The 15,541-nt window shown below is 36.7% G+C and overlaps 2 protein-coding genes across 2 annotated transcripts in view; one reads left to right on the forward strand and one right to left on the reverse strand.

Moving 5' to 3' along the window:
* Positions 1 to 596: 596 nt before the first annotated feature.
* On the reverse strand, positions 597 to 6,771 carry LOC109081839 (thyroid adenoma-associated protein homolog). The gene is made up of 6 exons (XM_042768298.1): positions 6,668 to 6,771; positions 6,382 to 6,448; positions 5,851 to 5,955; positions 1,690 to 1,832; positions 1,385 to 1,610; positions 597 to 670 (listed from the first exon to the last, which is right to left on the reverse strand). Exons 1-6 carry the CDS (start codon positions 6,746 to 6,748, stop codon positions 597 to 599), a joined length of 696 nt encoding a protein of 231 aa, XP_042624232.1. The 5' UTR covers positions 6,749 to 6,771.
* A 193-nt stretch (positions 6,772 to 6,964) lies between these two features.
* Positions 6,965 to 15,541, forward strand: part of LOC109104598 (pleckstrin homology domain-containing family H member 2-like) — a 30,480-nt gene continuing 21,903 nt past the window's right edge. Inside the window, 2 exon segments of the mRNA XM_042768505.1 lie at positions 6,965 to 7,125; positions 9,427 to 9,564. Of these exon segments, the coding sequence (XP_042624439.1) occupies positions 9,445 to 9,564 (120 nt within the window). The 5' untranslated portion in view covers positions 6,965 to 7,125; positions 9,427 to 9,444.

Genomic DNA, 15,541 nt, shown 5'->3' on the forward strand with positions numbered 1-15,541 from the left:
TAATTAACTTAAATGTTATAATTCATTCATTCAAATAAATGTGATCTAACTGCACTATTTTTTATCTCTGTGTATAATTTGAAGTGGGCAGAATGTTAGAGCTAACAAGCCATAACTGATTAAAATAACCATAATTTTTACCCATTCGGTCAAATATTGCGCTGCAATATTTTTATATTGTGTGTCAGGTGGTTCTTTGCCTCCACGTCATGCATTTAAAATCCTTTAATGCACGGCAAGCCGTTGATTATCCCTTACGTATTCAATATTTGGCACTACAACTATATATTTAAAATACAATATTTCAGTCTTAATTTTTATAATTAGAGTTATTATTATTATTATTATTATTATTATTATAAGGTGTTTTGCTAATAATATTTTAATTATGAATGTGTGGTTGAATTACTGAAATATTAACTTAAAATATCAGAGAGGTACTTCAAGTAAACATTTTACATACTGTATAAAGAAACATAATTTTAATAATAATTTTAATAATAAAATCTAATTCTCGTGTAATTTGATTATTTTCTTTTTAATTATTTTTTATAATTATTTTGTTATTTGATTATTTTTCCTTTTTAATTTGATTCTTATATCTTTTTACCAAGATATAAAAGATTGTTTATATTTTCTTCCTTCAGACACACCATCAGCCACTGCACCACTGAAACATCACAAGCATGCGCTCTAATTCAGACTCATACATCTATACATTGATCTAATTTAAATCAATGTACAGAGTTAAAACAACCGCAAGTGTCTCACTCACTCTTGAAAAATACAATGTATATTGGTAATTTATATTTTATGTTTGGATCTTTGTTTTCTACAAAACATTATTAATTAAAAGAAATTATTAACCACGTATTAAACACTAGTAGTACTGTAGTAGTAGTAGCCTATCACTGAATTAAAAATTCAGTTTACATATAAAGTATATTTTTGAAAAAGAATTATATATTTACATAAATATTATATATAGTATATAAATATATATATTTCAGTATATTTTTGAAAATTGCATATGGTTGAATTCACCAGTCATCATTTACTCATCCTCATGTCTTTTGAAATGCACTTTCATTAATCTTCAAAACACAAATTAAGATATTTTCATTAAAAAAGTAAAAAAAACAAAAACATATACATACATACTGTATCATAGTTCAAATATTTGGTTACATAGACTTTCCATAGAGGAAAAAAAAAATAGTCGAAGTCTTGGACAAGTCTTAGGGAGTCTTGAACATGCATTTTAAAGTTCCCAATTAAATTACCTAAACATCCTGCTTAAACCTACAATCTTTCAGATGGCAGCTTGGCTCATACACCAATACTTTCACCCATCTTGAATGACGGTCATGTAACACTAGTGCACCTGCCAGGGTGTTCTGCTCCAGACCGGAAGCCTCAGACGCCTGGGACTGGATCAGTGCTGGTGGCTGGACAGGGATGTGCTGCTTCTGGATGCAGCTGATCAATGCATCCCGCAGACCCGGCTGGTGCAGCATCAGGTTGAGAAGATGCGTAGCAGTGACGCTGTCAAAGGGTTTGGTGCTGGGGTCCAGAGCAACCTGCAGCAAAGACTGCAGCCTCTCCGGCTCCTACACAGAGGAGGACAAGCATTCATATGCATTGCTCAAAACTAGTCCGACTACTCAGACTCTTATGTCCCACACTGACCTGGAGTCGCACTGCTGCGGGGGGCAGTTTTTGTAAGAGGTTGCAGGCGAGCTGTTTGACTTCAAGAAAGTTGCTTGCAAGACAGTACAGCACGGCTTGAGCATGAGAGAAGCTCACTGACTCTCCAAGAGCAGAACCAGAACCTGAAAAAAAAGAAATGAACAGATTAAAGATACTAAAGAGCACAAGCTTAAATTCTGTGGTGAAATAATATTTATTTTGCATGACTTGAATATATGTCAACCACTCGAGGAGTCAAAAAAAATATGAAAACTCATTATCAGGCTAGTGTTTAGGAGTGAAGACTGGCTAATAACTGTGTTAAAGGTGAAATGGTCAGCTTCCAGCCCCAGCAGGTGCAGAGCCGTCAGACACCCGGAGAACGAGGCTCCCGGGTGAATCACCTGGAATAGTGTTTCACAGAACCAGCGCAGAAACTCCTGATAACCAGAGAAAATTGGTTTTTATATTCTGAAGAAAATGTGAGTGGTGCTTGACTGTACAAAACAAAGGTCCACTGCTTCAACGTTACCACCGTTAAGCTTCCAACTTATTTACTGTCTCTTTCAGTATTTATTTAAAAACTAAAGTGTAAAAGTTTGAGTTAGAATAGTTTGCAAGAGTAAACTAGTGAGTAAACGAGTTTTCCTGTTCAGACTGATGATGTTTAATGTCCCCAACTAACTCTGTAGTCCCACTTACAGTAGTTATCAAAACATCATGAGTGGAAAATTACTGATGGATTCCTCCTAACTAACAGAACTCCTACTGATGGGAAAGACACATTTTTCTTCTGTTATCTTGTTGTTTTTTATTCATGTGTGTCTCCTGTATTTAACACATCACTCAATGTCTGTGTAATCAGAGCACCGTTCTTGGCACTTCTTGTTTAGATTTCTAAATTCACTCCTTTATATTTTCCAGGTGACATTTTGGTTTAGTTACGCACCATCTAACCAGCTTCAAATGCAAAAATGCCTATTGAGTAACACCACTCATGCAAAGATTCAGAACCAGTGAATCTCCTATCTGTGGAGTTTATCTCAAAATAAACCTGCACCCGCAGTACTTAAAGTGGCCCTATCATACAATTTCGAACACTGCCTTTCATGCAGTAATGTAGCTGTATGTGAATGTAAACGATCTGCAAAGTGGAAAAGTGGAAAGAGCATAAATAAAATTATTGTCTCTTAAAAGAAAGAACAGACTCTGAATGAACAGCCTAAACGAGTCCTCAGTTATTAAAATCCCACTTCCGTAACAGTAAATAACACATTTGCTTAATTCCTGCCTACATGTTTTACGTTCTACGTTGACCAGCCATGAACAACTTCACCTGCCCTCAAACACCGTAGCTTTTCATGAGGTTAACGTCATGTCGAGAAGATGCTGTGAAAGTAAATTTGCTTTATTTTCACTTCTGAAAGATGTGTCTGCAAAGAATCAGTGGTAATCTCGGGAAGTCCAGTGCGGGATTCACAAATGCATGCCATTGAAAGATCAGTACAGAGTTTATCTGGAACTGCTGGCTCCACTAAATCACAACCTGTAAGTATGATAAATAACAGATGTTTATATTGTCTATCAAGCTTTCAAAATACGGAACCATGGCAAGGGGCGTATCATTTCTGATATGCGCTGTATGCAGTAGACCAATAACAACAGACCGGGCCATCTGACCAATCAGAGCAGAGTAGGTTCACAGAAAGGAGAGTTTTAGAGAGACTGAATCTTAGAACTGCTTTGAATCAATTAGGTGATATTAAATGCATATTTTGAGAAAACAAAAGCGTTTTAATAGGGGACTTTAATAGAACACCCTACCCATTATCAAACAGCAGTACTAATTTAATTCCATACCCGATCCGACCAATTTGACAAAGACCATGACCCAAACAGCACACGCATTAAATACATCAGATTGTCAAAAAAACTCCTGCACATCGTGGCATTACACGTCATTATTACAGACACTGAGACGACTTAAGTTTAATTATTATATTTACGCTGCAGTGCTCAATGTTGCAAATCACTCTGTAAATAGAAACCTTTGACGGTCTTCAGACTGCAGAGCATGAACACAACTAAGCACAGGACTCTTTGAAAGCAGCTGCCTATCAGCAGGTACCGAACTGAGTCGAAGTATTCTTGGATATTGGACCCGCAGTCCACCTGTGTCTATTGATTCCCCGATCCGCACCAGTTACGGCTCGCATGCAGGACTCTGGTTTCTCTTACAGCTCACTTAGTATCACAGTTTTACCTGGTACATGTCGAGGACTTGCTGGTCTTTGTGGTTGTCATGTTGGTCCAATCTCTTTTGCAGCAGCTGAGCGCTGTCTTTTAACCTACACAACAAAACAGACACCAGGCAGTCAGAACACGCCTCCAATGTCGTCTGGCCAATCAAAGCTTGAGCTGACATCACTTCCTACCTTCTTTAACAGACTGACAGTCTGCTGTCTGACTCCTGGTGACTGACTGTTTAGATTAAAGGGCAGGAAGAAGCGGATCAGCTCTATTTCCAGTCTGGACAGAGTTTCCGGGCTGCAATGGCTCTCACATACCAAACCCAGAGCATCCATTCGCACCTGAATTCACATAAACATCCCCATCCCTAAACTGGGCACACAACTGGGCCTTATGGCTGACAAACAGCTTCTCCAGAAGGTCGCTGGGATATGGTGCCATCGTCTGATCCCCATCAGACCCAGCAGTCTGGATGGCAGCTTGAGTAGATACTCCGCTCCTAAGTGCTCCACCAGGCAGGCTTCATCCCTTTCATATGCCACTCCAGTGCTAGAAGGTCCCAGGAGAGCTGGGTGATGTAAGGGTCACCGCTGGGATCAGACTTGTGGTCGCTGCAGTGCTGGTGGAGAGTGAGTAGGTTCTGGAACATGGAGCGCCTCTGGTGGTGAACTCCACCAGAGCAGCGGGTGCTCCCAGTGGGCATAAATGAAGGCGTGCGATTAGAGGAGAGCCTCCAACCAGAGACAAGCAAAGAAGAGGGGGACACGTGTCCACCTGGACACAGTCAACCGCAGCTACACTCCAAAGTGTCAAAACTCGAGCCACTACCATCACCGTACTGGACTCCTTCACTCTGAGAGAGAGATTCATGTCAGAGAGCAGTTCAAATGAAAATCCAGGCTGATCAACTTCAAACTGAACTAAAAACAGCAGTACAGTGTGAATTAGGGGATGGATTTAGAAATTATTTGAGAGTAAAACGAAAAATGCATTATTACTCTTTCATTTTTGCTTTCTCACAACTGATATTATGAGAAATCATGGATATTTTTTTTCCCAATGACAGTAATTTTTACCTATAATACATGTGAAGGAAAAATACTGCTTGAAATAAGAGCTTTTCACATTGTGACAAAAATAGCTTGTTAAAATAAGTTTTGAACATGGTCTATATTGTGTCTTTCTAGAGAGTTTTTTTATTTCCGGTCACTTTTTATCTTGCTCTGTAAACATTTGCAATATTTACTGTAATGCAGCTTCCGATTTTTTTTTATTGTGAAAAACTATGCACAAAAGAGTGACAAATATACACTACCGTCAAAACACTACCGCTTCTCAGTATTTTTCTAAATTCTTTTAATACTTTCAATACTTTCAGCTGTCAGCAAGGATGATTTTAATTGATCAAAAATGACAGTGAAGATATTTATAATGTAACAAAAGTTACAAATGCTGTTCTTTTGATCTATTTTTTCATCAAAGAATATCCTTTAAAAAAAAACACAGAGTTTAAACAATAAATATCAAGCAGCACAACTCTTTTCAACAGCTGATGATTTATAATAATAATTTTTTTTGATGATTTCTGAAGGATCATGTGCCACTGAAGACTGAAGTAATAATGCTAAAAACTCAGTTTTTAATCACACATTTTTAACATATATTAAAATAGAAAACAGCTACGTTAAATTGTAATAAAATTTCACGATATTACTCGTTTTTTTCCTTTTGTAATTATAAATGCATTTAGTGTCACTTTTAATTAACGCATCCTTGCTGATTAAAAGTAATCACTTCTTTAAAAAACAAAAAACAAAAAACAAAAAAAACACTTAATGATTCCAAACTTTTGAGGCAGTGTGTATCTGATATTATGATACATTCTAATAAAACGATATCACTTAGACATACCGATTTTAAAGCCATCCAGACAGGAAGTGATGCTATCTCTTAAGTGTGAGCAGTGATCTGTGCTTGTAGAGGAGAGACAGCCAATCTGGACCACTACCAAGTGCACTGGTGGAGAAGAAAAAGATGATGCCAGCGTGTTAAACAGATAAATATATGTGAACAAGTCAATATCTCCAAATGTGGGTACTTTTAACCTTGCTACAGCTCTCTTAAGTGGCTTCTTAGCTGGCAGTGTGGTAAAAAGGAACTCATAGGGGACTCATCTGCTCTCAACTACTCCAACAGGAAACCTGCCTGCAGTCAACATACAAACCAACGGATTAAAAGTTTTAAGCGATTACATTCAGTGTAATTTAGTGAAGATCTATAAGATGAATGTGATGCATCAGAGGATGATAAACTGTTCTTTAGAAACTGAGCAAGCTCTGTGGATCTGCTCTCCCCATCCACAGACAGGGAATCTAAGAGAAAGCATGAGATACTACAGGAAACTATATGCACAACCACAAAAAGTTGATTTCGGTCACTCACCTGTCAGGCCCTTCAGCTTGACATCATCCAATGCTTCTTTACAACCATGACTTGATCTGAGACAAAACTGGAAATGCAGATGTATGTCATAAATTATTTGTATAATTACTTCAAACGATCATACAACAACTGCAGGAAGTTATATCAGCTCTGGCTCAACCTAATGTGTTACCTAGTGCTAGTCACATTACTGTTTCCTGCAGCTATTTAAAGTACATTCTTCTCCACACCGAACACGCTGTTTACCTAAAAATTCAAAACATTCTGAAACATTATGAAAATATACCTCCACACCGTTGTAACAAAGCAGGAAGCGGTGGAAAAAGTCCAATGCTGCAAGTAGAAATGAGTATTTCCACAGCAACATAACATACACGTGTGACGCGTCAATTCCGGAGTCGCGCTGGAAGCCCGCCCAGCACAAATATGATTGGTTCAGGCAAAGCAGTTCTGATGCGTGATTGGCCTACGAAAAGTCAATCATTCATGACATCACCGCTTTATTAAAAAAAACCGTCCTAACCACACCTACAATGGTTTGATTGTGCGTGCTCGTAAAAACACGCCCCCGGTCCCGCCTTCTTCTACAGGACGATGCTGCAGTGAAAACTTTGAGCTTGAAAACGGTCGCTCTTTATTTCATAATTAGGTCATAAGTGCAAAAACGACTACGACGTCACGGATTATTATTTTTATTATGGTGTTGAAAAGGGTACCATCTTCAGCCCTGTAACAGATTCCCGGGTAAGGATAAAATCTTTAACTATTAACATAAGAGTATTGTGTATGTTTCTTGGCAAAGGGAATATAAAGAGTAACTTACTTAAATATAAAGTTTATATCTCTAAATATTCAAATAAGTGCTTTATTATGTGATAAGATCATATATATATATATATATATATATTATTTTATATGGCTAATGTATTTTAATTATATATATATATATATATATAATGTACCCTGTTGATTACTTGAAAATGAAAGGCTTATTATTGAATGCGTTTGAAATACACTATTAATAACTGATTTAATATAACTGAAATTCAGTTTGGTTCTGTATATTCTGTATATTCTGTATACAAATCTGTCACTAGCTGCGGTATATAGGTAGATTTACCCATAGACTGTTTTAATCTACATACTATTTTAGGTTTAACTGTATATGTAAAGCAGATAATGTTATATTGAATCATTGTTTGTTTGCTAGTCCTGAGATGGAGATTCATACCTGGTCAATTCACAACATGAATATTATATGTGTACCATATTGGAGACCTCTTAACTAAACATTTATTTATACCTTTCATGGTTATTAAGAGAGCATTTCAAAATCATACTGCAGTATATATTACTTTCCTGGTCTTCTACTGTATGTACTAATCATTATATACACTTCTGGATCTATTTAGTGGCCCTGTTATCCACTTTGGCTCACTTTCCCAAAATTCTCCCTATAAGGAGGTTGTTCCACAGTAAAACATGTTTTTTATCTACACTGGTTAAGATTCAGACCCTCATTCTTATTTACCAGAACAGCTTAATTGAGCTCAGCACATGTTTGCTCTCTCTTTGTGCCCGTGCCAGTGCTATAATGAGAGCTTATTTTAACCAAGAGTTGTAGAGAAGTTGTAATGAAATGTGCTGCTGTGCTTTCCCCACCTGCTTTACACCAGCTGACACATGTTTGTCATGATTAAAACTTTTATGATGGAAAAGTGTGATGATGGTGCATCAGTGCTGGCTGGTAGGGTTTGTTTTTATAGCGGTGGTCAGTCTGTCCAGGGCTCTGCCTGGCCCTCAAATGCTTACTTTAGCCATTCGAGACCAAGAATTTTCACTGCCTTTCACTTTCTCCAACCAATACAGTTTCTTTCCAACGATTACAGTAAAAGTTTAGCTCTGATATCAAACGTCTTTGAGCATTTCCGTTAATATCAACAGCTGACATGTACCTGTATTAATCAGATTTCTGTGTCAACTTATTCACAATCTTCACAATCTTCACAAGCTGTGAAACGTCAAGCTGTGTAAGAAGCACATTTTCTAGAAAGCTCTTTTGTTAAAAGAACTCAGGTTTGCTATTCATGACAGTCTGTATTTCATCACGGGTCAAGGTTGAATCTCTCTTGAATTTTGTTTTGATATTCAAATCACTGTTAATATCACAACATTGTTTCAATATATTTTCATTATAGATGAATGAATCTCAATGTTGATGTGTAAGCCTTTTAAGTACTTATTTGATTTATAAGTACATGATATAAACATTAGACATAGTTTCAATGTTGTTTCAGGGTTTTTTTTTTTCCAGCATTGAAACAACTGATTCTGCTTTTTCAGTGTTGAAGGTCAGTCACACGCTGACTTGTTTGTTTGGCCATTTCCAATTTCTATGAATCATTTCAAACGGAGTTTCTGTGAACTGATTCGTACCTGATTCAGCAATTAGTTTTCATCATCGCAAAAATCTTTTTACAGAAGTCCCTGTCTGACATTTTTCATATATGCAATGTTTCAGTAAAAATGCATGTAGATAATTATATGGATACATGCTTAAATTATTTATAAATTGATTTTTACTGCAGTTTAGTTCTTGCATTTAAACGTTTAGAATCTAAATGCTCAGACAGCATTGCAATGTGTATTTGTTCTGATTTTGCAAAAGGGATCAACATTCATTGATATTGCAATATTATTTTTACGTCTTTTCAAATAAGGAAATAAACATTAATTGATAAGTAATTTGTTAACTTTTTACAAAAGCATTAAGCATTTATTTTTCAATTTTAAACAACAACTGACATCTACTTTTCAATGTTAAAATGTGGCTGGTTGGTCAAAATGATGGTTCCTAAGAGCAAATATAGAAATATCAAGATGTATATCAAATATCTTAAAGAGGCTGAAAGATATCAAGATATAATTGCTTTGCTATATCACCCAGCCAGTCCTGCATCTGATAATCGTCTTGAGAGGTTTTCTATACTACAAGCTCTGTGTGTCTGTCTGCTTGGGTCTCATGCTGTGTGTGTGATGTGGCAGGGCCTGAGGGGTGGCGGCATGGCGGAGGGCGATAAAAGCACAGGCGCGGAGTGGAAAGAGAAGTACATGGCCCTCGAGGCCCTGCTCTTCAAGTTCCGTGGACAGATGAGCATGATCCGAGAGCTCACGTCAGAAAAGGTCAGTCAAACACACTACGTCTCGGTCCCTGAGTCCCTTCACTCGGTCTGCTGTTTACAGTGGTTAAAATTCATTAAATCAGACCGTATGCTGAGCAAGTAAAACCTACCCTACCCCAGCCATCTTTTATTAAAGTAATAACAGAACAGGCATATGATTTATCTGTAACTGTCACTACCCCGCTAATTCCTGTCTGTATTTTTATTGCCGGGATACTCAATCGAAGGGAGTTCTAGGAAAGGCAAAGAAGGCACCTATTAAAGTATTGCTCATTTCCATGTTTGGTTTTCATTTCCACGAAAGAGTGTATGTGTGTGTATGCGTGCCATGGCATATTTCTTTGGCCTATCTCGAGGGAGAGCAGATTAGAGGTTAATATAAACAGACGCTTGACCACAGGGCTCCAGCCTGCTGCATTCTGGGAAAGCAGAATCTTCTTTGAATTACAGACTCGGGATGTATTCGGATGCTTTAAATGTCTTGCCCTTGGGGAGAGGTCAAGTTTAGGAAATGTCTAGTCAGCTCAAGTGTTGTGATGATGTGCTTTCTTGAGCATTTTTAATGTTTGAGGTCTTTTTCTGACTGAATCTAATACAGTAGTATCTGCCTCATCTATCAATAATGGCCTCTTTATGAAACCTGAAGCACATAACCAATAAGCTGAACCAAATAAATGTTATGGACATGTAAATATGGGGGGCGTGTTATTTTTAAAGAATGTCAAAAAAACTGTTATTTTATTATCTCTTATCAGTGGTTCTCAACCAAGGGGCCTCAGAAAACTTACTGTGCAGCCAAATGATGACTCAAAAGTACCCAAATTAATAAAGTACATCAATATTAATATATTAAAATAATAAAAGAAAAAGAAAGAAAACATAAAATGTTGTAAACTGATGTAAACTGCAATGAGATGTTTTTCACCCTCTATAACTTATATAATATTGTTCTTATTAAAGGAAATTTGAGTCAAAAAAGTTTAGATCTACTACTTTTAAGTTTATCTGTAGGAAGAAAAGCATTGTGTGTAGTGTGAATTTAATCTGGATGTACTACATTCACCATGTTGTCATTGTCATGTGACCTACCAGTGTCAGTTGTGTTGATTCACAACTCCTCTCCCATGGCCTTCTGGGATAGCAAAGTGTGCACTTTTTGTCAGAAGTAGCACATTATCCAGATACTTTTCCACTACTGTTTTATGAATACTGACAAACCACTCTTTTCACATTCTGTTTTGCACCTGCTATATAATAGGGAAATATGCCATTTCGAATACAACCCCAGTGATGCTGATTCAAGTGTATGACTTCATCATATGAGAATCTCATTGTAATTGTTTTTCATTCCTTCATCAGTAGACATGTTGTTGTTAGCAGCTGGGTAGCGTCTGGCCTCACTTATGTGTGCCATCTATTATTCCTCCCTTGCATAGCATGTGGATGTATTCCCTTATTGCAGTAATTAAAAGCTGCCATTAAATGTTTACATAGGGCCTCTTTCTTTCCTGACTTGTCCTCAATGTAGGTCCTGGATCAGCTGAGCTGTTAAAATACAGATGGCTGGGAAGCATAGTTTAGCTAAGGATATGTCAGAGATTAATCCTGTAGGAAACAAAAAAGAGGAAAAGGAAGAATGGGAAGAACTGAGACACAAGATAAAGAAAGTAGGGAGGTGTAGTAGTGTGACGCTAAAACCTACTACTAAGTTGTGTCTTTAAATTAAAAACCTGTTTACACCAAAAACAATAACTATAAAGAGAACTGTAACAATAAATATATTAGCGGCCACACAAAATGACAGTAAAGTTATTCGTTATTTACTCAATAAACAGGTTCCTCTATTCTCATAGAATTAAAGTAACAAATAACAGTTGTGCATCTCTGAGAAACAAACAGTAGTGGTGTTTCTTTACTCAGTGAATCTGTGGTTTTGAACAAAAAGGTTAAGTGAATGATTAAATGACTCATTTCTGACTTGTTAAGACAGTAGGTGCGCTCCATTTGAGTGCCCTGCGAAGTGGACTTTAAAGAGTAATCCAACATCTTGGCTGAGATTCCAATCTAAAGACAGCATACATGTTAGTTTAAATATCGATATGGAAGTGGAGCGGGAAATTCAGTTGTTTTGTTGAGTCTTTTTGAACTAATCGGTACAGTGAATGATTCAATGACTCACTTATAAAGACAGAAAGTCTTGTTCCACAGTGAATCAGTATTTTTGAATGAATCAGTTCAAAATGATTCAAATGCCTCAAATGTCATCTTAAAATGTCATGAAGATGACTTGTTGCCACCTACTGGTGTAGTGATGTAACATGCAGAAAGAGAAATTCCTCACAGACTGACTGTCTAGCTGAAATATGAATGAATATATATTGAAGGAATATATCTTGGAACTGTTGTAAAAAATGATATAAATATTTAGCCTTTATGTTGCTTTATGTACATATGCAGGCCATCACCCCCTAAGAAATGATTTGGGACAGTGGACCCTATTTTTTCTTTTTTTCGTGGGTTGTCTCAAACTATGATTTTGCAAATATTTTTGTAGTTTAACACATCTTGTAGGACAGATGAGAAGATATAAGAGTGAAAGGGAAAAAGAGGGAGTAAAATGGGAGGAGAGAGACAGAAGAACTGTGTGGCAAAACAAACTATCCTTTAATCACTGAGACTCCCAAGGGAGGAAATGCCTGGCTTCGTGCTATACAGGAAGTTAGCATGCTAAAAACATACACAAACAAACACATATATGCTGATCCAAGTGTGGTTTGTTGGGAGAAATTTAGGTCATTTTCTCTCCTGGTTTACTTAATGTTTTGTGAAGTTTGAATAAATCAACCAGACATGGACAGCAATTGCTCATCACTCAGAGAACTTCAAAAAAGAAACAAACTTTTGCTGTGAGCTATTCTCAAAGAATGTCACAAAGAAGAACATGAAGAATATTTCAGTGGCTACACCATATCCTGCTCATGAACAGATGCAAACCTTTCTTTTAAACCATTATGGTAAAAATATGGGCAACTTTCAATTGCAGTCAAATACATGAACTTGTGTTCTCACACTGAGAGCACATTGTGTGAAGCAGGAATCTGTTGTAGGTTATCACTCCATTGAATCCACATTTGTTTGGGTGGCAGTGGCCAGAGAGAGCAGGACTCTAGCATTGTACAATTCAGCGATGTCACAAACATTGTATTATTGTGATATGTTTCTGATGTTTGAGTTTCTGCATAATTATTTCTACATCAGGCCTCTATATACTGTAGTATAATTAGTAATATAATATAGTTTATATACTGTGTGTGTGTGTGTGTGTGTGTGTGTGTGTGTGTGTGTGTGTGTGTGTGTGTGTGTGTGTGTGTGTGTGTGTGTGTGTGTGTGTGTGTGTGTACAAATTAATATTACTAAGCCAAAGCCAATTATAAAAATATTATCTGGAAAATGTTTAGATTTAATTAATCTGTTTTTACTTACTTTTAGAGTAATAATGTATAATTGGTAAGATTTAAAATAGTTATAACATAGTTAACTTTAGTTAATGCATTATTAGCGAACGTACTAAAAATTAGCAATATTTAAAAAATAAATATATTTAATATCATATTAAATTTTTGATATGGTGTTGATTTTTAGGCATGTTTCATTTTTTAATTGTATTTTGTATATTAGTTTTATTATCTAAAAGAGATATTTGAAAAAGAACTCTGATCAAAATTAGAGAACACTTACAGATACCTACAAGTTACTGGTGTTAATCTCGCACCTGGTGATAATTTCCTTAATGCCTATTTAACTAGCAGCATTCCTCCAATTTTTGCTGAGTTTGCAAGATTGCAGGCCGCTCTAAGATGACTGAAAGCCTGCGACAGGAGGTGGTCCAGATGAAGGCTAAAGGGATGACCCTTTCAGCCACTGCAAGAGAAGTTGGTCATTCCAAATCTGATTTCTCGAATATTGCAGGTTTACAATGACACTAATTCATTCATTCCCCCAAAAAGGCTGGTCGTCCACATAAGACAAATGCACGAGAAGAGAGGATAATGCAGAGACTCTCAGTGGGGAATCGGTTCAACACTGCAGCTGGAATTGCTTGTCAGTTCAGCACTGAACAGGGTATGGATCTGTCTCGGCAGGTTTAAGTGAAGTCGGACTGAAAGCACACTATGCAGTGAACAAGCTTCTCATCAGCAGAAAATCAAAAGGCTAGACTCAGCTTTGCTGAGGTGCATGTTGTGTGGACAGAGGAGAACTGGTCCAAAGTTCACTTTAGTGATGAGAGCAAGTTTAATTTATTTGGGACTGATGGGAAACATTTAGTTTGTTAGTTGTGATCTTTTGTGCTACAGTGGTTACTGTTCTCTAATTTTAATCACTCTGTTTTCCACAAAATAAAGGATTTTGTTGAAATGACTTGGTTATATTGTCAACCATGATGGTAGAACAGTGGTATGCCTGCAGCTAATATTCCTTCACATTTTGAGCGGTGGAGATTAACAATATTTCAGAAAAAATCAAGTATTTATAAATTGATTCTAATTTTTATCTCCACTATGTGTTTGAGTGTGTGTATATTATATGAATTATAAATGTAATTCTATAAAATATAAATATACTTTATAATATATAAAATTATATATTTCCATATATGTTCTATAAAAAAGTTTTAATAATATAATAAATATTCATCTAAATACAGTATGTATTTCAATGTTGACTGCAGCAATGGATTCTACTAGAATGAAAATGTGAGCTTCGAGCACATTTCAGATATACAGTGTGCTGCTGTAGGACAGTGAAGTGTGGAGCAGAGGTCTGGGACGCTGGGGAATTTGGAGTCGTGGTGCAGTGAAGGTTGTCACACAGACAGGCTTTGTGAGCTGGCCTGTGGAGGGAGGCTGGATGAGGGGTGCAGGGCGGGCCTGCCACAGAAGGCCGAGGATGGAATGCATGGAATGGAAGACTGACTGTAGCCAGGACCATATGAAGCGGAGAAGTGAGGGGGATTGTAGAAGATTCAAAGAGCTGTTGATGGAAATGTAGAGCATACAGGTGCAAACTGATGAAAGCATCCATTAAGGTTTGGTTTGATTTGGTATAACATTCCCATTAGCAGTCACCCTTCACGTCACAACTCATTTGCATAAAGTTGAGCTTGATTAAGTTTTGTCACATCGTCAGCGGTGTCATGGGAAATTGCCATTTATCTTTGAAAATGAATGATGTTGGTTGCTTTGTTTCTTCGAATAACTCCATTGTCCTCCTAGAGCACCATCTCCTGGTCAAGCAGAACTAGTAATGCACTTTTCTATGGAGCCCTGCACATGACATGTGAAAGAAAAACTAGATATTGTGATCACTAATGAAGAATTTGTTCTAAAGAAAATATATTCATTTGTTCTTTAGTGGATATGTTTTTTATATTTATTTCTTTTAATGTTTTGGTATTTAAGTGATTTAATTATTATGGTGTTGATGGGATTTGTTTGTATAGATGTGGATGTTATTTATAAGTTGTGAGAACAAATGCTTAATTTGTCATACACTGATCGATCTGTGCAGCAGTGCTTCAAGCCGAACACACCTCATAGCTTTGCATGCTTGTGACTCTTTAGTTCTGCACACAGCACGCCTCTAGGAGCTCAACTGTTTTCAGAGAGAATCATAAAGCTGTATCTTTCTTCTGTAAATCTGATAAAACTAAAGACTCTTCTTTATGAAGGATGCAATACTACTCTATAGGTTCTCAAGATTAACATGAGATTGGCAGAAACTGTGTGTTTTGTCCATTTTCATTTCTCTTATTCTCACCAAAGCTACATACATTTGATCAAAAAGAACAGTGTGAAATATTACTACAATTTTACATTTTTTAAATGTAAGTTATTGATGTGATGCAAAGCTAAATTTTTAGCATCATTTAGGCTTTGTGTCACATGATCCTTCAGAAATCATTTGAATATGCTTATTTG

The sequence above is a fragment of the Cyprinus carpio genome, chromosome A13 (genome assembly GCF_018340385.1).
Source record: "Cyprinus carpio isolate SPL01 chromosome A13, ASM1834038v1, whole genome shotgun sequence".
NCBI classification, from domain to species: Eukaryota; Metazoa; Chordata; class Actinopteri; order Cypriniformes; family Cyprinidae; genus Cyprinus; species Cyprinus carpio.

What these genes read in the sequence shown, in the direction of transcription:
- LOC109081839 (XM_042768298.1), bottom strand. Translation starts at nt 6,748, where the DNA reads ATGTTGCTGTGGAAATACTCATTTCTACTTGCAGCATTGGACTTTTTC. An exon ending in CAAGCTGAAGGGCCTGACAG is followed by an intron (nt 5,956 to 6,381) that starts GTGAGTGACCGA and finishes CTTCTCCACCAG; the next exon opens with TGCACTTGGTAGTGGTCCAG. An exon ending in CCGCAGCAGTGCGACTCCAG is followed by an intron (nt 1,611 to 1,689) that starts GTCAGTGTGGGA and finishes TCCTCTGTGTAG; the next exon opens with GAGCCGGAGAGGCTGCAGTC.